Below are 21913 nucleotides of genomic sequence, written 5' to 3' on the forward strand. Positions count from 1 at the left end.
AATATTGATCGGTAATCTCACCTCCTGAGATTCCCAAACCCCTTGTGCCGTCAGATACCCCCACACAGCTCCCCAACCTGTAAGACTTGCATCTGTTGAGATTATAGTCCAGGTCGGAAGAACAAAGAAGCCCCCTGAACTAAACGATGGTGATCTGTCCACCATGTCAGAGAGTGTCGTAAAATCGGTTTAAAGATATTAATTGATATATCTTTGAGTAATCCCTGCACCATTGGTTCAGCATACAGAGCTGAAGAGGTCGCATGTGAAAACGAGCAAAGGAGATCGCATCTGATGCGGCAGTCCTAAGACCTAACATTTCCATGCATAAGGCTACAAAGGGAATGATTGTGACTGAAGGTTTTGACAAGCTGATATCAATGTTAAACTTCTCTTGTCTGACAAGGACAGAGTCATAGACACTGAATCTATCTAGAAACCTAAAAAGGTTACCCTTGTCTGAGGAATCAATGAACTTATTGGTAAATTGATCCTCCAACCATGAACTTGAAGAAACAACACAAGTCGATTCGTATGAGATTCTTCGAAAATGAGAAGACTGAGCAAGTACCAAGATATCTTCCAAATAAGGAAATACCAAAACCCTGTTCTCTGATTACAGAAAGAAGGGCACCGAGAACCTTTGAAAAAAATTCTTGGAACTGAGGCTAGGCCAAACGGTAGAGCCACAAAACTGGTAATGCTTGTCTAAAAAGAGAATCTCAGACACTAAAAGTGATCTGGATGAATCGGAATATGCAGATACACATCCTGTAAATCTATTGTAGACATATAATGCCCTTGCTAAACAAAAAGCAGGATAGTCCTACAGTAACCATCTTGAATGTTGGTATCCTAACATAACGATTCAATAATGATAGATCCGGAACTGGTCTGAAGGAATTGACCTTCTTTGGTACAATGAAGAGATAAAATAAAACCCCAGCCCCTGTTCCAGAACTGGAACTGGCATAATTACTCCAGCCAACTCTAGATCTGAAACACATTTCAGAAATGCTGAGCCTTGCTGTGTTAACTGGGACACGGGAAATAAAAAAAAATCTCTTAGCAGGAGGCATTAACTTGAAGCCAATTCTGTACCTTTCTGAAACAATGTTCTGAAACCAGAGATTGAAAACGGAATTGATCCAAATTTCTTAGAAGAAAACGTAATCTGCCCCATACCAGCTGAGCTGGAATAAGGGCCGCACCTTCATAGGTACTTAGGAGCTGGCTATAGGTTTCTATAAGGCTTGGATATATTCCAAACTGGAAATAGTTTCCAAACTGATACCGCTCCTGAGGATGAAGGATCAGGCTTTTGTTCCTTGTTGTGAGGAAAGGAACGAAAATGATTATTTACCCTGGAAAGAAAGGGAAAGCAAAGTCGACTTAGAAGACATATCAGCATTCCAAGTTGAATCCATAAAGCTTTTCTAGCTAAAATAGCTAGAGACATATACCTGACATCAACTCTAATGATATCAAAAGATGGTATCACCAATAAAATTATTAGCATGTTATAGAATAATAATAATGCTATAAAATTATGATCTGTTACTTGTTGCGCTAAAGCTTCTAACCAAAAAGGTGAAGCTGCAGCAACATCCGCTAAAAATATAGCAGGTCTAAGAAGATTACCTGAACATAAGTAAGCTTTTCTTAGAAAGGATTCAATTTTCCTATCTAAAGGATCCTTAAATGAAGTACTATCTGCCGTAGGAATAGTAGTACATTAGCAGGAGTAGAGACAGCCCCATAACCTTAGGGATTTTTGTCCCAAAAAACTCTAATCTGTCAGATGGCACAGGATATAATTGCTTAAACGTCTAGAAGGAGTAAATAAATTACCCAAATTATTCCATTCCCTGGAAATTACTTCAGAAATAGCATCAGGGAGATTAAACACTTCTGGAATAACTACAGGAGATTTAAAAAAACCTTATTTAAACGTTTACATTTAGTATCAAGAGGACCAGAATCCTCTATTTCTAATGCAAATAATACTTCTTTAAGTAAAGAACGAATAAATTCCATCTTGAACAAATACAAGATTTAACAGCATCAACCTCTGAGACAGAAACCTCTGAACCAGAAGAACCATTATCAGTATCAGAATGATGATGTTCATTTAAAAATTCATCTGAAAAAAGAGAAGTTTTAAAAGACTTTTATGTATACTAGAAGGAGAAATAACAGACATAGCCTTCTTAATGGATTTAAAAAATAAAATCTCTTATGTTATCAGGAACACTCTGAAAATTAGATGTTGACGGAACAGCAACAGGTAATGTAACAGTACTAAAGGAAATTTTATCTGCATTAATAAGTTTGACATGACATGCAATACAAACAACAGCTGGAGAAACAGATACCAAAAGTTTATAGCAGATACACTTAGCTTGGTAGCTCCAGCACTGGGCAGTGATTTTCCTGAAGTATCTTCTGACTCAGTTGCAACGTGGAACATCTTGCAATATGTAAAAGAAAAAAAAAAACAACATATAAAGCAAAATTGATCAAATTCCTTAAATGACAGTTTCAGGAATGGGAAAAAAATGCCAGTGAACAAGCTTCTAGCAACCAGAAGCAATAAATAATGAGACTTAAATAATGTGGAGACAAAAATGACGCCCATATTTTTTAGCGCCAAAAAAGACGCCCACATTATTTGGCGCCTAAATGCTTTTGGCGCCAAAAATGACGCCACATCCGGAACGGCGACATTTTTGACGCAAAAAAAGTCAAAAAATGACGCAACTTCCGGCGACACGTATGACGCCGGAAACAGAAAAAAAAATTTGCGCCAAAAAAGTCCGCGCCAAGAATGACGCAATAAAATGAAGCATTTTCTGCCCCCGCGAGCCTAACAGCCCACAGGGAAAAAGTCAAATTTTTTAAGGTAAGAAAAAATGATTGAAACAAATGCATTTATCCCAAATATGAAACTGACTGTCTGAAAAATAAGGAATGTTGAACATTCTGAGTCAAGGCAAATAAATGTTTGAATACATATATTTAGAACTTTATAAACAAAGTGCCCAACCATAGCTTAGAGTGTCACAGAAAAACAGAATTTATGTTTACCTGATAAATTACTTTCTCCAACGGTGTGTCCGGTCCACGGCGTCATCCTTACTTGTGGGATATTCTCCTCCCCAACAGGAAATGGCAAAGAGCCCAGCAAAGCTGGTCACATGATCCCTCCTAGGCTCCGCCTTCCCCAGTCATTCGACCGACGTAAAGGAGGAATATTTGCATAGGAGAAACCATATGATACCGTGGTGACTGTAGTTAAAGAAAATAAATTATCAGACCTGATTAAAAAAACCAGGGCGGGCCGTGGACCGGACACACCGTTGGAGAAAGTAATTTATCAGGTAAACATAAATTCTGTTTTCTCCAACATAGGTGTGTCCGGTCCACGGCGTCATCCTTACTTGTGGGAACCAATACCAAAGCTTTAGGACACGGATGAAGGGAGGGAGCAAATCAGGTCACCTAGATGGAAGGCACCACGGCTTGCAAAACCTTTCTCCCAAAAATAGCCTCAGAAGAAGCAAAAGTATCAAACTTGTAAAATTTAGTAAAAGTGTGCAGTGAAGACCAAGTCGCTGCCTTACATATCTGATCAACAGAAGCCTCGTTCTTGAAGGCCCATGTGGAAGCCACAGCCCTAGTGGAATGAGCTGTGATTCTTTCAGGAGGCTGCCGTCCGGCAGTCTCGTAAGCCAATCTGATGATGCTTTTAAGCCAAAAAGAGAGAGAGGTAGAAGTTGCTTTTTGACCTCTCCTTTTACCAGAATAAACAACAAACAAGGAAGATGTTTGTCTAAAATCCTTTGTAGCATCTAAATAGAATTTTAGAGCACGCACTACATCCAAATTGTGCAACAAACGTTCCTTCTTTGAAACTGGATTCGGACACAAAGAAGGCACGACTATCTCCTGGTTAATGTTTTTGTTAGAAACAACTTTCGGAAGAAAGCCAGGTTTAGTACGCAAAACCACCTTATCTGCATGGAACACCAGATAAGGAGGAGAACACTGCAGAGCAGATAATTCTGAAACTCTTCTAGCAGAAGAAATTGCAACCAAAAACAAAACTTTCCAAGATAATAACTTAATATCAACGGAATGTAAGGGTTCAAACGGAACCCCCTGAAGAACTGAAAGAACTAAATTGAGACTCCAAGGAGGAGTCAAAGGTTTGTAAACAGGTTTGATTCTAACCAGAGCCTGAACAAAGGCTTGAACATCTGGCACAGCTGCCAGCTTTTTGTGAAGTAACACAGACAAGGCAGAAATCTGTCCCTTCAAAGAACTTGCAGATAATCCTTTCTCCAAACCTTCTTGAAGAAAGGATAGAATCTTAGGAATTTTTATCTTGTCCCAAGGGAATCCTTTAGATTCACACCAACAGATATATTTTTTCCATATTTTGTGGTAGATTTTTCTAGTTACAGGCTTTCTGGCCTGAACAAGAGTATCAATGACAGAATCTGAGAACCCTCGCTTTGATAAGATCAAGCGTTCAATCTCCAAGCAGTCAGTTGGAGTGAGACCAGATTCGGATGTTCGAACGGACCTTGAACAAGAAGGTCTCGTCTCAAAGGTAGCTTCCATGGTGGAGCCGATGACATATTCACCAGGTCTGCATACCAAGTCCTGCGTGGCCACGCAGGAGCTATCAAGATCACCGATGCCCTCTCCTGATTGATCCTGGCTACCAGCCTGGGGATGAGAGGAAACGACGGGAATACATAAGCTAGTTTGAAGGTCCAAGGTGCTACTAGTGCATCTACTAGAGTCGCCTTGGGATCCCTGGATCTGGACCCGTAGCAAGGAACCTTGAAGTTCTGACGAGAGGCCATCAGATCCATGTCTGGAATGCCCCACAATTGAGTAATTTGGGCAAAGATTTCCGGATGGAGTTCCCACTCCCCCGGATGAAATGTCTGACGACTCAGAAAATCCGCTTCCCAATTTTCCACTCCTGGGATGTGGATTGCAGACAAGTGGCAGGAGTGAGTCTCCGCCCATTGAATGATTTTGGTCACTTCTTCCATCGCCAGGGAACTCCTTGTTCCCCCCTGATGGTTGATGTACGCAACAGTCGTCATGTTGTCTGATTGAAACCGTATGAACTTGGCCTTTGCTAGCTGAGGCCAAGCCTTGAGAGCATTGAATATCGCTCTCAGTTCCAGAATATTTATCGGGAGAAGAGATTCTTCCCGAGACCAAAGACCCTGAGCTTTCAGGGGTCCCCAGACCGCGCCCCAGCCCACCAGACTGGCGTCGGTCGTGACAATGACCCACTCTGGTCTGCGGAAGCTCATCCCCTGTGACAGGTTGTCCAGGGACAGCCACCAACGGAGTGAATCTCTGGTCCTCTGATCTACTTGTATCGTCGGAGACAAGTCTGTATAGTCCCCATTCCACTGACTGAGCATGCACAGTTGTAATGGTCTTAGATGAATTCGCGCAAAAGGAACTATGTCCATTGCCGCTACCATCAAACCTATTACTTCCATGTACTGCGCTATGGAAGGAAGAGGAACAGAATGAAGTATTTGACAAGAGTTTAGAAGTTTTGATTTTCTGGCCTCTGTCAGAAAAATCCTCATTTCTAAGGAGTCTATTATTGTTCCCAAGAAGGGAACCCTTGTTGACGGAGATAGAGAACTTTTTTCTACGTTCACTTTCCACCCATGAGATCTGAGAAAGGCCAGGACAATGTCCGTGTGAGCCTTTGCTTGAGGAAGGGACGACGCTTGAATCAGAATGTCGTCCAAGTAAGGTACTACTGCAATGCCCCTTGGTCTTAGCACCGCTAGAAGGGACCCTAGTACCTTTGTGAAAATTCTTGGAGCAGTGGCTAATCCGAACGGAAGTGCCACAAACTGGTAATGCTTGTCCAGGAATGCGAACCTTAGGAACCGATGATGTTCCTTGTGGATAGGAATATGTAGATACGCATCCTTTAAATCCACCGTGGTCATGAATTGACCTTCCTGGATGGAAGGAAGAATTGTTCGAATGGTTTCCATTTTGAACGATGGAACCTTGAGAAACTTGTTTAGGATCTTGAGATCTAAGATTGGTCTGAATGTTCCCTCTTTTTTGGGAACTACGAACAGATTGGAGTAGAACCCCATCCCTTGTTCTCCTAATGGAACAGGATGAATCACTCCCATTTTTAACAGGTCGTCTACACAATGTAAGAATGCCTGTTTTTTTATGTGGTCTGAAGACAATTGAGACCTGTGGAACCTCCCCCTTGGGGGAGGCCCCTTGAATTCCAGAAGATAACCTTGGGAGACTATTTCTAGTGCCCAAGGATCCAGAACATCTCTTGCCCAAGCCTGAGCGAAGAGAGAGAGTCTGCCCCCCACCAGATCCGGTCCCGGATCGGGGGCCAACATCTCATGCTGTCTTGGTAGTAGTGGCAGGTTTCTTGGCCTGCTTTCCTTTGTTCCAGCCTTGCATTGGTCTCCAGGCTGGCTTGGCTTGAGAAGTATTACCCTCTTGCTTAGAGGACGTAGCACTTGGGGCTGGTCCGTTTCTGCGAAAGGGACGAAAATTAGGTTTATTTTTGGCCTTGAAAGACCTATCCTGAGGAAGGGCGTGGCCCTTGCCCCCAGTGATATCAGAGATAATCTCTTTCAAGTCAGGGCCAAACAGCGTTTTCCCCTTGAAAGGAATGTTAAGCAATTTGTTCTTGGAAGACGCATCCGCTGACCAAGATTTTAGCCAAAGCGCTCTGCGCGCCACAATAGCAAAACCAGAATTTTTCGCCGCTAACCTAGCCAATTGCAAAGTGGCGTCTAGGGTGAAAGAATTAGCCAATTTGAGAGCATGAATTCTGTCCATAATCTCCTCATAAGAAGAAGAATTATTATTGAGCGCCTTTTCTAGTTCATCGAACCAGAAACACGCTGCTGTAGTGACAGGAACAATGCATGAAATTGGTTGTAGAAGGTAACCTTGCTGAACAAACATCTTTTTAAGCAAACCTTCTAATTTTTTATCCATAGGATCTTTGAAAGCACAACTATCTTCTATAGGTATAGTGGTGCGTTTGTTTAGAGTAGAAACCGCCCCCTCGACCTTGGGGACTGTCTGCCATAAGTCCTTTCTGGGGTCGACCATAGGAAACAATTTTTTAAATATGGGGGGAGGGACGAAAGGTATACCGGGCCTTTCCCATTCTTTATTTACAATGTCCGCCACCCGCTTGGGTATAGGAAAAGCTTCGGGGGGCCCCGGGACCTCTAGGAACTTGTCCATTTTACATAGTTTCTCTGGAATGACCAAATTCTCACAATCATCCAGAGTAGATAACACCTCCTTAAGCAGAGCGCGGAGATGTTCCAATTTAAATTTAAATGTAATCACATCAGGTTCAGCATGTTGAGAAATTTTCCCTGAATCTGAAATTTCTCCCTCAGACAAAACCTCCCTGGCCCCCTCAGACTGGTGTAGGGGCACTTCAGAACCAATATCATCAGCGTCCTCATGCTCTTCAGTATTTTCTAAAACAGAGCAGTCGCGCTTTCGCTGATAAGTGGGCATTTTGGCTAAAATGTTTTTGATAGAATTATCCATTACAGCCGTTAATTGTTGCATAGTAAGGAGTATTGGCGCACTAGATGTACTAGGGGCCTCCTGTGTGGGCAAGACTGGTGTAGACGAAGGAGGGGATGATGCAGTACCATGCTTACTCCCCTCACTTGAGGAATCATCTTGGGCATCATTTTCTCTAAATTTTGTGTCACATAAATCACATCTATTTAAATGAGAAGGAACCTTGGCTTCCCCACATTCAGAACACAGTCTATCTGGTAGTTCAGACATGTTAAACAGGCATAAACTTGATAACAAAGTACAAAAAACGTTTTAAAATAAACCGTTACTGTCACTTTAAATTTTAAACTGAACACACTTTATTACTGCAATTGTGAAAAAGTATGAAGGAATTGTTCAAAATTCACCAAAATTTCACCACAGTGTCTTAAAGCCTTAAAAGTATTGCACACCAAATTTGGAAGCTTTAACCCTTAAAATAACGGAACCGGAGCCGTTTTTATATTTAACCCCTTTACAGTCCCTGGTATCTGCTTTGCTGAGACCCAACCAAGCCCAAAGGGGAATACGATACCAAATGACGCCTTCAGAAAGTCTTTTCTATGTATCAGAGCTCCTCACACATGCATCTGCATGTCATGCTTCCCAAAAACAAGTGCGCAATAGAGGCGCGAAAATGAGACTCTGCCTATGATTAGGGAAAGCCCCTAGAGAATAAGGTGTCCAATACAGTGCCTGCCGGTTATTTTACATAATTCCCAAGATTAAAATAATTCCTCAAGGCCATGGAGTATAAAATATGCTTATATATAAATCGATTTAGCCCAGAAAATGTCTACAGTCTTAAAAGCCCTTGTGAAGCCCTTTTTTTCTTTCTGTAATAAAAATGGCTTACCGGATCCCATAGGGAAAATGACAGCTTCCAGCATTACATCGTCTTGTTAGAATGTGTCATACCTCAAGCAGCAAAAGTCTGCTCACTGTTCCCCCAACTGAAGTTAATTCCTCTCAACAGTCCTGTGTGGAAACAGTCATCGATTTTAGTAACGGTTGCTAAAATCATTTTCCTCTTACAAACAGAAATCTTCATCTCTTTTCTGTTTCAGAGTAAATAGTACATACCAGCACTATTTTAAAATAACAAACTCTTGATTGAATAATAAAAACTACAGTTAAACACTAAAAAACTCTAAGCCATCTCCGTGGAGATGTTGCCTGTACAACGGCAAAGAGAATGACTGGGGAAGGCGGAGCCTAGGAGGGATCATGTGACCAGCTTTGCTGGGCTCTTTGCCATTTCCTGTTGGGGAGGAGAATATCCCACAAGTAAGGATGACGCCGTGGACCGGACACACCTATGTTGGAGAAATAAGATTTACTTACCCCAGGACACTCATCTACATGTTTGTAGAAAGCCAAACCAGTACTGAAACGAGAATCAGCAGAGGTAATGGTATATATAAGAGTATATCGTCGATCTGAAAAGGGAGGTAAGAGATGAATCTCTACGACCGATAACAGAGAACCTATGAAATAGACCCCGTAGAAGGAGATCACTGCATTCAAATAGGCAATACTCTCCTCACATCCCTCTGACATTCACTGCACGCTGAGAGGAAAACCGGGCTCCAACTTGCTGCGGAGCGCATATCAACGTAGAATCTAGCACAAACTTACTTCACCACCTCCATCGGAGGCAAAGTTTGTAAAAACTGAATTGTGGGTGTGGTGAGGGGTGTATTTATAGGCATTTTAAGGTTTGGGAAACTTTGCCCCTCCTGGTAGGAATGTATATCCCATACGTCACTAGCTCATGGACTCTTGCTAATTACATGAAAGAAATATATATGCCAGGCTTTAGATTTTTTTTCTAACAAACAACTTTTTCCAATTTGAGGAAGGTTTTTATCTCCAAAGACATGGGACTGCAATGGGGGTGAAATTCACACCTGCATATGCCAACCTATCTATGGGCTGGTGGAAGCAGTCCCACATCTTTGGACAAGGGAATGCCTTCAAAAAGTATATTAAAAATCTATAAATGGTATTTTGATGACCTGTTGTTCATTTTTACAGGATCAGAAGAAGAGGCACTTTTTTGTACCTTAATTGAACAACAATGATGTGGGTTTAGAGTTTACTTCTCAATTAGAAAGACTGAGTATACCATACTTAGATGTTAGCTTATATGGGAATGAAGAGACAGGTAGCATGCATACTGTCCTAAATAGAAAACCCCAAAATGTCTAACACCACATTGCATGCTAAGAGTTGCCACCCTAGACATATAGGGTTTGGGGTAACTAAAGGTCATTTGTACACATAAAATGTAATTGTTCTGATGACAATTACATTTCTCCAGGAAAGCAAAATACTTAAAGTGAATGTAAATTTTAATGCTAAACTGCCCGGTTTTAAAAAATTCGATTAAAAACAAGGGCACTTTAATTCATCAAAATTTACATTTCACTCCTGTTGTGAAAAAAATACCTTTTAAACTTGACAGCCGCTTCTGCTTCCCCTGGTCGTCGCAAGCCATTTCTGACGTCAGAGGGAAATCAGTGTCTGAATTAACGCAGTGATTGGAGGAAGCTGGATTCCTCATTTTAGACCCAGAAAGAGGCTTTGCGACCGGCGGAGGATGCTGGAGCGGCTGTCAAGATTAAAAGGTAAGTATTTTTTCACAACACAAGTGAAATGTAAATTTTGATGAATTAAAGTGCCCCTGTTTTTAATCACATTTTTAAAAACCGGGCACTTTAGCATCAACATTTACATTCACTTTAAGTTGCAGCTTCTGTCTAGGGGTTATTTCCAGAAAATTATCAATAGGGCATACTTAGAAGAGTCCCTCAATTGTTAACTGATCACAAATGTAGTATTAAAGGGACAGTCAACTCCAAAAATGCTATGGTTTAAAAAGATAGATACTCCATTTATTAATCATTCTTCAGTTTTGCATAGCCAACATGGTTTTATATTAATATATTTTTAACCTCTGTGATTATCTTGTATCTAAGCCTCTTTTGACAGCCCCCTGATGACATTGTGTTTTATTTATTATCTATTGACTTGCATTTTAGCCAATTAGTGCAGTGTCATCCACAACCCACGGATGTGAGCACAATGTTATCTATATGGCCCACATGAAAAAACTTTTTGCAAACACAAGGTAGCAAAAGAGAAGCGCAAATAAAGATTAGATATGATTGAAATAAGAGTTAAAATTAAACTGCTAGTTGCACAAAATAAAATCCTTCTATAATAGGTTAAAAACAAGTCAATGTGCTATTAAAAGTAAGACCACTCACCATATATATAAATTTAAAATAAGCCAAATAAACAACACAATTAATGTATTATTATAAGAATTCTAAATGAGGCAAAAACAAATAAGAAAAGTTCAAGTTGTTCATAGGCTCCTGTATGGAGAGTAATCCAAATATCAAATATGTGCTGCAGCTCCTCTTTAATGGTGATACTGATGTCCCAAACGGAGTCTAAAAACTGAAAAAGGAGAGAAGCGCACGCACAATTCAAGTGTAGAGATCAAAGCTTTATTTATAGCCACACGCTATATAGGTACTCACAAGATATATACGATTAAAATGCACATCTCTATACGTCCCCAAATAGTGCCGGGCTCAGTCGGTAGTGTAATCCTGCTGTAACATGTACTTTTCCGTTTGCTAGGAATGACCAATAATACAGGTGTAGAGAACTGACCAGGTTGGGGAGCGTAAGCGTGGGGGATTGACAAAAAGCTCCCTCGGCTATTCGTCAATAGGGATCCTCCTTACGATACACGTATTGCACGTGATACCAGAGGTCCTATGGCAGCCTCATAGGGTCAAACAGGAGCAAATATAAAGAAGTTCTACGCTTTTCGTCCCAGTCAGAGGGACTTTCTCAAGAACTATATGGCCCACATGAACTAACAGTCTCCTGTTGTGAAAAGCTTATAAAAAAAGCATGTGACAAGAGGCTGTCTGTAGTGGCTACAAACAAGAATGAAGGAAGTTTGGACAGTCCGTAATAAAACAAACAAAGCTTTATTGATCCAATTAAAAGCAGTGGAAACAGCAAACATCCGCACAGAGAGAGCGCAACACCAATCTGGCTTACGCGTTTCGGCTTTACGCAGTAATCATAGCCATTGATTACTATTAACTATTAACCCCTAAACCGAAAGCCCCCCGCATCGCAATAAACTACATTAAACTAGTAATCCCTAAACCTAACACCCCCCTAACTTTATATTAAAATTACAATTTCCCTAACTTAAATTAAATTAAAACTTACCTGTCAAATTAAAAGAACTAAGTTTAAACTAACAATTAAACTAATATAATTATTAAACTAAAATTAAACTAACTACCAATTAAATAAAACTAAACTACACATTAAAAAAATCCTAACACTACTCTAAAAATTACAAAGTATCTAATTACAAAAAATAAAAAAGACTAAATTACAAAAAATAACAAACACTAAATTACGAAAAATAACAAACAAAATTATCCAAAATAAAAAAGAATTACTCCTAATCTAATAGCCCTATTAAAATAAAAAAAAAACCTAGCCTACAATAAACTACCAACAGACCTTAAAAGGGCTTTTTGTGGGACATTGCCCCAAAGATATCAGCTCTTTTCCCTGAAAAAACACACAAAGACCCACCCAACAGTAAAACCCACCACCCAACCAACCCCCCAAAATAAAAAACCTAATTCTAAAAAAAACTAAGCTACCCATTGCCCTGAAAAGGGCATTTGTATGGGCATTGCCCTTAAAAGGGCATTTAGCTCTTTTGCTGTCCAAACCCTAATCTAAAAAAAGAAACCACTCAAAAAACCCTTAAAAAAAACCTAACACTAACTCCTGACGAACCACTTACAGTTTTTGAAGTCCCGCTTGAACAATCTTCATCCAGGTGGCGAGAAGTCTTCTACCAGGCGGTGAAGTGCTCATCCAGGCAACGAGAAGTCTTCATCAAGGCGCCCTCTTCTATCTTCATCCAGGCAGCATCTTCTATCTTGTTCCCGGCGGCGCGGAGCGGGTCCATCCTGAAGAAATCCGTCACGGAGCATCCTCTTCATACGGTCGCCGCGGTACACGTTGAAGAGGCTGCCTGGATGAAAACTTATCGGCGCTTGGATGAGGACTTTGCGGCCGGGATGAAGATTGTAGAGGCCGTCTGAATGAAGACTTCTCGCTGCTGGGTTAAAAAAGTCCAAGCGGGACTTTAAAAACTGTAAGTGGATTTTCGGGGGTTAGTAATAGGTTTTTTTTAAGGGTTTTTTGGGTGGGCTTTTATTTTAGATTAGGGTTTAGGCATGTAAAAGAGCTAAATGCCCTTTTAAGGGCAATGCCCATCCAAATGCCATTTTCAGGGCAATGGGTAGCTTAGGTTTTTTAGATAGTTTTTTTATTTTGTAGGTTTGGGGGCTGGGGGTTTATAATGTTAGTGGGACTTTGTATTTTTTTTTTCAGGTAAAAGAGCTGTTTAATTTAGGGTAATGCCCTACAAAAGGCCCTTTTAAGGGCCAGTGGTAGTTTATTCTAGATTAGGTTTTTTATTTTGGGGTGTTTTTTTTAAAATGGGTATTAGAATAGGAATCATTTTTATTATTTTTGATAATGTGTTTGTTATTTTGTGTAAAGTAAAGGGCTTGGGCAGCAAAAGAGCTAAATGCCCTTTTAAGGGCAATGCTCATGCAAATGCCCTTTTCAGGGCAATGGGTAGATTAGGTTTTACTTTCTTTTTATTTTGTGGGTTTGGGGGGTGGGAGTTTGTATACTGTTAGGGGTATGTTTTTTTTAGCAAAAGAGCAGTTAACTTTAGGGCAATGCCCTACAAAAGGCCCTTTTAAGGGCCCCCAAAAGGCCCTCTTAAGGGCCCTTGGTAGTTTATTATAGATTAGGCTTTTTTATTTGGGGTGGAGATTTTTAAAAGGGTATTAGAATAGGAATAATTTTTATTGTTTTGGATAATGTTTGTTATTTTTTGTAATAGCAGTATTTTTTATTTTTTGTAATTTTAGTGTTTGTTATTTTTTTATAATGTAAGGTTTTAGTGTAAGGCAGGCTAGGTTTTATTTCACAGGTATTTAGTTTTAAATAGGTATTATTTAGTTAATAATTGTAACTTAATTTAGCTCTATTTAAATTATGTTAAAGTTAGGGGGTGTTAGGGTTAGGTGTTAATATAGTTTAATTTAGGTTGTTGCGATGTGGGGGGCTGACGGTTAAGGGGTTAATAGGTTTATTTAGTGGTAGTGATGTGGGAGGACAGAGGTTTAGGGGTTAATAACTTTATTTAGTTGTGGCGATGTCGGGGAGCGGCGGAATATTGGTTAATAGATTTATTACAGTGTGGGCAATGTTGGGGTGCAGGGGAATAGGGGTTAATAACTTTAGTATAGTGGCGGCGATATCGGGAGCGGCAGATTAGGGGTTAATCGTTTTATTTAGGTGGCAGCGATATCGGAGGTGGCAGATTAGGGGTTAATAACATTATGTAGGTGTCGGCGATGTTGGGGGCAGCAGATTAGGGGTGTTTAGACGTGGGGTTTATGTTAGGGTGTTAGGTTTAAACGTAACTTTTCTTTTCCTCATAGACTTCAATGGGACTGCGTTACGGAGCTTTTCTTTCCTCGATCGCAGGTGTTAGACTTTTTTCTGACCCGCTCTCCCCATTGATGTCTATGGGGAAAGCATACACGAGCACGTCAAGACAGCACTTGTTTTGTGTGCTGCATGGAGCTTAAAAACCCGGGTTTTAAAAAACTTGTAATGGCTGCCCTATAGGGGGTTAAATAATAGGGATGCAACTAAATTTTGGCCACAGAAAGTTTTGGCTGAAAATGGCATTTTTTATTATTTCGGTTTTCGTTTTTTTTTGCCTTTTATTTTCGGTAAAATTATTGTGCAGCATATTTCAAATTTGATGCCAGCACCAAAATTTGGGCCGCCGAAAATGTACAATTCCAATTTAGGCCCAAAGAGGACCAAAATGGCTAAAAATGTACAGCCCTCCCCTGTTCTATTGAGTTAAATGTCTATCCTTAGCATAAGGTAAGCAGCACAGCACTGACATGGTACACAGAGCACACACATAAGTACCATGACATGATGATATTTGATACCAGCAGAGAGCTTTTTTTTTTTTTTTTAGAAGGAAACCAAAGTTCTGAATAGTAAATACAGTAATCAAAGGAGGATAAGTAACATGTTTATAAACACTTGATATTATCAGACACAGCCCTAAGCACACACAGTGAATATGTATAAGCCTTATATACAGTGCTCATACATCAGCCTCTTGTGCGTAGACATTCTATTCGCCTGAGGCAAATATGCGTGCACACTATATATGCAAAAGCCCCAAGCTCGCACACAGTTGGTACAAATTAGCACCCACCAGACAGTGTATACAAAAAAGCACAGTAACTTTCTATAACCACCTTCCATATAAGGTTGTAGCTAAGTCCGGTGGTCCTGGTGATAGGTGACAGGCAGACTCCATTTGGGGCTCCGGACATATAATCTGACGGGTCAGTGTGAGACCCGAACCAGGAACTAGGCGGAGATACGATGAGAGACAATCAGGTGCAGCCACGACCATCACACGGATAACTACACCCAAAAACAAAACACATGTCCACCTCGTATTGTTGTCTGGCTATAACCACGCTCTCCCTTAAAGAGCTCCAGTTTCACTGCAGATCACGCCCTACGGTACAAGTGACCACGTCCATTTGTTGGAGCTTTCCCGCCTACGAGCTCTCTCAGCTACACACACACAATGTAGTTAAAAAAATAAAAAAACAATTTTGGTTTCGTTTCGGTTTTCGGTCAGGGGCATCCTGAATTTTTGGTATTGGTCCAGAATTTTCATTTTGGTGCATCACTATTAAATAACACAACTTTTCTTGCGTTCGTTAATTTCCCTATAGGGCGCATAACTCGTAATCTAGGTGTTTGTTATATGATACCACATTGGGGCCTAGTTATCAAGCCGTCAACCTCAAATACGCTGGAATTCCACAGCGTATTTGTGGCGAGGCTGATTCGCCTTAGTTATCAAAGGCTAGAGACCGGCAAAAGTAGAATTTTGTGACGTAAGCTTCGATCCGCCGGACTCAGTCCGACACAGATCGATTCTTACGTCACTCCAGATGTTCCGCACACAAGTGCGGCACAATCTGACTACTTTTGCTAGTTATCAAAAAACTAGCAGGTACGCTCGGCACTTTTCCGGCCCAGCGTACCTGGTTTTCAAACCGCCACCCTGGAGGCGGCGGATCCCATAGGAATCAATGGGAGTCTGACCATAGCGAAAGTACAAGTTCGCTGCTGCCAGATATCCCATTGATTCCGATGGGAGCTGTCTACACCTAACACCCTAACATGTACCCCGAGTCTAAACACCACTAATCTGTCCCCCCTACACCGCCGCAACTAAATAAAGTTATTACCCCCTAAACCGCCGCTCCCGGAGCCCACCGCAAGCTAATCTATACATATTAACCCCTAAACCGCCGCTCCCTGACTCCGCCACAAGTATAATAAATGTATTAACCCCTAAACCGCCGCTCCCGGAGCCCACCGCCACCTACATTATACCTAGTAACTCCTATCCTGCCCCCCCTATACCGCCGCCCTCTATAATAAAGTTATTAACCCCTATCCTGCCGATCCCGCACCTCGCCGCAACTAAATAGTTTAACCCCTAAACCGCTGCTCCCGGACCCTGCCGCAACCTATATTATATTTATTAACCCCTAATCTGCCCCCCCCCCCTACACCGTCGCCACCTATAATACATTTATTAACCCCTATCCTGCCCCCCACTACACCGCCGCCACTGTAATAAATGTATTAACCCCTAAACCTAAGTCTAACACTAACCCTAACACCCCCCTAACTTAAATATTAATTAAATAAATCTAAATAATATTTCTATTATGAACTAAATTAATCTTATTTAAAACTAAATACTTACCTTTAAAATAAACCCTAATATAGCTACAATATAAATAATAATTATATTGTAGCTATCTTAGGGTTTATTTTTATTTTACAGGTAACTTTCAATTTATTTTAACTAGGTACAATAGCTATTAAATAGTTATTAACTATTTAATAGCTTACCTAGCTAAAATAAAGAGAAATTTACCTGTAAAATAAAAACTAACCTAAGTTACAATTACACCTAAAACTACACTATACTTTAATAAATTATTCCTATTTAAAACTAAATACTTACCTGTAAAATAAACCCTAAGATAGCTACAATGTAATTAATAATTACATTGTAGCTATTTTAGGAATTATATTTATTTTACAGGTAACTTTGTATTTATTTTAGCTAGTTAGAATAGTTATTAAATAGTAATTAACTATTTAATAACTACCTAGCTAAAAGAAATACAAAATTACCTGTAAAATAAATCCTAACCTAAGTTACAATTAAACCTAACACTACACTATCATTAAATAAATTAACTACAAATAACTACAATTAAATACAATTACATAAACTAACTAAAGTACAAAAAAAAAAGCTAAGTTACAAAAAATAAAAAAATAGGTTACAAACATTTTAAAAATATTACAACAATTTTAAGCTAATTACACCTAATCTAAGCCCCCTAATAAAATAACAAAGCCCCCCAAAATAAAAAAATGCCCTACCCTATTCTAAATTAAAAAAGTTCAAAGCTCTTTTACCTTACCAGCCCTTAAAAGGGCCTGTAAAAGAAAAATACAACCTCCCCAACATTAAAACCCACCACCCACATACCCCTAATCTAACCCAAACCCCCCTTAAAATAACCTAACACTAATCCCCTGAAGATCATCCTACCTTTAGTCGTCTTCACTCAGCCGAGCAGTGATGGAACCGAAGAGGAGATCCGGAGCGGCAGAAGTGATCATCCAAGGGGCGCTGAAGAAATCTTCCATCCGATGAAGTGATCCTACAGTCGGCGCTGAAGAAGTCTTCCATCCGGGCGATGTCATCTTCCAAGAGGCGCTGAAGAAGTCTTCTATCCGGGCGATGTCATCTTCCAAGCGGGTCTTAAATCTTCATCCCGCCGACGCGGAACAACCTTCTTTACCGACGGACTACCGACGAATGAAGGCTCCTTTAAGGGACGTCATCCAAGATGGCGTCCCTTCAATTCCCGATTGGCTGATAGGATTCTATCAGCCAATCGGAATTAAGGAAGGAAAAATCTGATTGGCTGATTGAATCAGCCAATAAGATTCAAGTTCAATCCGATTGGCTGATTGGATCAGCCAATCGGATTGAACTTGAATCTGATTGGCCGATTCAAACAGCCAATCAGATTTTTCCTACCTTAATTCCGATTGGCTGATAGAATCCTATCAGCCAATCGGAATTGAAGGGACGCCATCTTGGATGACGTCCCTTAAAGGAGCCTTCATTTGTCGGTAGTCCGTCGGTAAAGAAGGATGTTCCGCGTCGGCGGGATGAAGATTGAAGACCCCGCTTGGAAGATGACATTGCCCGGATAGAAGACTTCTTCAGCGCCTCTTGGAAGATGACATCGCCCGGATGGAAGACTTCTTCAGCGCCGACTGGAGGATCACTTCATCGGATGGAAGATTTCTTCAGCGCCCCTTGGATGATCACTTCTGCCGCTCCGGATCTCCTCTTCGGTTCCATCGCTGCTCGGCTGAGTGAAGACGACTAAAGGTAGGATGATCTTCAGGGGATTAGTGTTAGGTTATTTTAAGGGGGGTTTGGGTTAGATTAGGGGTATGTGGGTGGTGGGTTTTAATGTTGGGGGGTTGTATTTTTCTTTTACAGGCAAAAGAGCTGAATTCTTTGGGGCATGCCCCCACAAAAGGCCCTTTTAAGGGCTGGTAAGGTAAAAGAGCTTTGAACTTTTTTAATTTAGAATAGGGTAGGGCATTTTTTTATTTTGGGGGGCTTTGTTATTTTATTAGGGGGCTTAGATTAGGTGTAATTAGCTTAAAATTGTTGTAATATTTTTAAAATGTTTGTAACTTATTTTTTTTATTTTTTCTAACTTAGCTTTTTTTTTTGTACTTTAGTTAGTTTATGTAATTGTATTTAATTGTAGTTATTCGTAGCTAATTTATTTAATTAATTTAATGATAGTGTAGTGTTAGGTTTAATTGTAACTTAGGTTAGGATTTATTTTACAGGTTAATTTCTCTTTATTTTAGCTAGGTAAGCTATTAAATAGTTAATAACTATTTAATAGCTATTGTACCTAGTTAAAATAAATACAAAGATGCCTGTAAAATAAAAATAAATCCTAAGATAGCTACAATATAATTATTATTTATATTGTAGCTATATTAGGGTTTATTTTAAAGGTAAGTATTTAGTTTTAAATAAGATTAATTTAGTTCATAATAGAAATATTATTTAGATTTATTTAATTAATATTTAAGTTAGGGGGGTGTTAGGGTTAGTGTTAGACTTAGGTTTAGGGGTTAATAATTTTATTACAGTGGCGGCGGTGTAGTGGGGGGCAGGATAGGGGTTAATAAATTTATTATAGGTGGCGACGGTGTAGGGGGGGCAGGATAGGGGTTAATAAATTTAATATAGGTTGCGGCAGGGTCAGGGAGCGGCGGTTTAGGGGTTAAACTATTTATTTAGTTGCGGCGAGGTGCGGGATCGGCAGGATAGGGGTTAATAACTTTATTATTGAGGGTGACGGTATAGGGGGGGCAGGATAGGGGTTACTAGGTATAATATAGGTGGCAGCGGTGTACGGGAGCGGCGGTTTAGGGGTTAATACATTTATAAGAGTTGCGGCGGGGTCTAGGAGCGGCGGTTTAGGGGTTAATACATTTATAAGAGTTGCGGCGGGGTCTAGGAGCGGCGGTTTAGGGGTTAGTAACTTTATTTAGTTGCGGGGGGCTCCGGTATAGGGGGTAGAACAGTGTAGTTAGTGTGGGTGCTTAGTGACAGGCTAGCAAGAAAGCAGTAAAAAAGCCGAAGAGCAGCGAGATCGGATGAGTGATAACTCTCACAGTCCGCTGCTCATCGCCCTGTACTTGGTGCGCGGATTTTTGACAGCTTTTTTGATAACTTAGGCGAATTTTTGCAGGTCCGCGGCGGCGATGTGAGGCGAGCTTAGACGGGCGTATTGGGTTGGCGAAGGCAGGAAAAGTAGACACGTTGATAACTACCCCCCAGTGGGAGTGATAAAGGGAGTGGAGCAGGCTACACCAAAGTGTAAGTTATTTTGCAGATTTTTGGAAATTTTATTAAAATACTTATAAGTTGTTTTACATACTTTTTCTTTCCACACACTGTTTTACCTCAGTTGACCCTTTTATAATATGCAAATAACTCAAAATGTTTTATTGCACTTTAATTAAAAGTGTGACTTGAGATGCATTGTTTGTCTATCAACCTGTGAACTGGGCAAGTACAAAAAGCTTTAACATTAACAGCCAAAAGTTTCAAGTGTTCAATATTTTTTACTCTGTCTATAAATCCTGGAAAAATCTGCTGGAAATGTGTTTTCTGACAGAAAGGAATACCGTTCTTCGGTTGGAGCCCTGCAAAGTATAGGGGGTGTTGCAAGGCTAGAAATTCATTTGAAAAGCTTTTGATAAGTAGGTCATTCCTAATTTTACAATGGATTGGATTGGTTTCAAATTTAAAGACCCTGCAAAATGTCATCTGAGGTACTTCCCACAGGAATTCTGATAGATAGGAATGAGGGCCATTGTTGTGTACACCTAGTGAGAAAAGTTTTAATATTTACCTTTTTGAAGGAGTCTCCGTGTCTCTCTTGAATATATTTCAGAAAAGCCGTAGTCCATTGTAAAGTGGTTGCTTTATCTGTCTCTGTGTTACAAAATGGTACTAAATGGTTTAATTCATCACAGCAAATTCGTATTCTTTTCCTGAAGTCAAAGAAAGTTTCAACAATACAGTCAGAAAAAAAATCATGATTAATTCAATTTATTTAGCAAAATGATACTGGGCCATATTACAAGTGTAGCGGTATTTAAAGGGACAGTTTAGTAAAAATTAAACTTTCATGATGCAATTTTAAACAACTTTTCAATTTACTTCTATTATCTAAATTGCTCAATTCTTTAGATATCCTTTGTTGAAGAAATAGCAATGCACATGTGTGAGCCAATCACACAAGGCCTCTATGTGCAGCAACCAATCAGCAGCTACTGAGCATATCTAGATATGCTTTTCAGCAAGTGATATCAAGAGAATGAAGCAAATTAGATAATAGAAGTAAATTAGAAAGTTGTTTAAAATGACATGCTCTTTCTAAATCACGAAATAAAAAAATTGGGTTTCATGTCCCTTTAATGTTCCCGCTCAAGCGTTAACTCCGCTAGAAGCTTTTTGCGTGCATTGGGCTGTGCTCGTACTACAAGTTGAAAGTAAACTGTTTTCACTCATGCGCTACACTGACGAGCGTAAAAAGCCAAATTTACAATATCGTGTGTGCAATAACCTATTGTCCCTTAGAAGTCAATGGAGCAAAAAAAGTGTGAAAAATACCCTACTTGCACGAAAACCTGATTGCATATTCTCAAGTGTGCTAACTCGACATGAAAAACAAAATTTATGTTTACCTGATAAATTTCTTTCTTTACGGACATGGAGAGTCCACGACGTCATTCCAATTACTAGTGGGATATTCAAATCCTGGCCAGCAGGAGGAGACAAAAAGAACCCCAGCAAAGCTGTTAAGTGTAGCTGCCTTACCCATAACCCCCAGTCATACAGCCAAAGGAAATGGAAAAAGGAAGAAACACAAGGGTGAAAAGGTGCCTGAGATGTACTCAAAAAAACTGCCAAATTAAAATGAAAAAAGAGGGCAGGGTCGTGGACTCTACATGTCCGGAAAAAAAAGACATTTATCAGGTAAGCATACATTTTGTTTTCATTCCTATGACATGGAGAGTCCACGACTTAATTCCAATTACTAGTTGGAACCAATACCCAAGCTAGAAGACAGGGAATGAACAGGGAGGCATACAAAAGGCAAGAGGACCTAAACAGAAGGCACCACCGCTTGAAGAACCTTTCTCCTAAAAGAAGCCTCAGCTGAGGCAAAAGTATCACATTTTAGAATTTGGAAAAAGTATGCAAAAAGGACCATGTTGCCGCCTTGCAAATCTGTTCCACAGAAGCTTCATTTTAAAAACCCAAGAAGAGGAGACAGCCCTTGTGGAAAGAGCCGTAATTCTCTCAGGAGGCTGCTGTCCAGCAGTCTCATAGGCCAAATGAATCAAACTTCTCAACCAGAGAGACAGAGTAGTAGAAGTGGCCTTC

General features: G+C 40.1%; 1 protein-coding gene across 1 annotated transcript in view; it reads right to left on the bottom strand.

Annotated features, from left to right (window-relative positions):
- The window catches only part of TCFL5 (transcription factor like 5), a 450805-nt gene that overhangs the window by 76631 nt on the left and 352261 nt on the right, over positions 1–21913 (bottom strand). The window contains exon 5 of the mRNA XM_053716082.1: positions 20373–20514. Within this exon, the coding sequence (XP_053572057.1) occupies positions 20373–20514 (142 nt within the window). The remainder of the gene's footprint in view (positions 1–20372; positions 20515–21913) is intronic.

The sequence above is a fragment of the Bombina bombina genome, chromosome 1, assembly GCF_027579735.1.
Source record: "Bombina bombina isolate aBomBom1 chromosome 1, aBomBom1.pri, whole genome shotgun sequence".
NCBI lineage: Eukaryota > Metazoa > Chordata > Amphibia > Anura > Bombinatoridae > Bombina > Bombina bombina.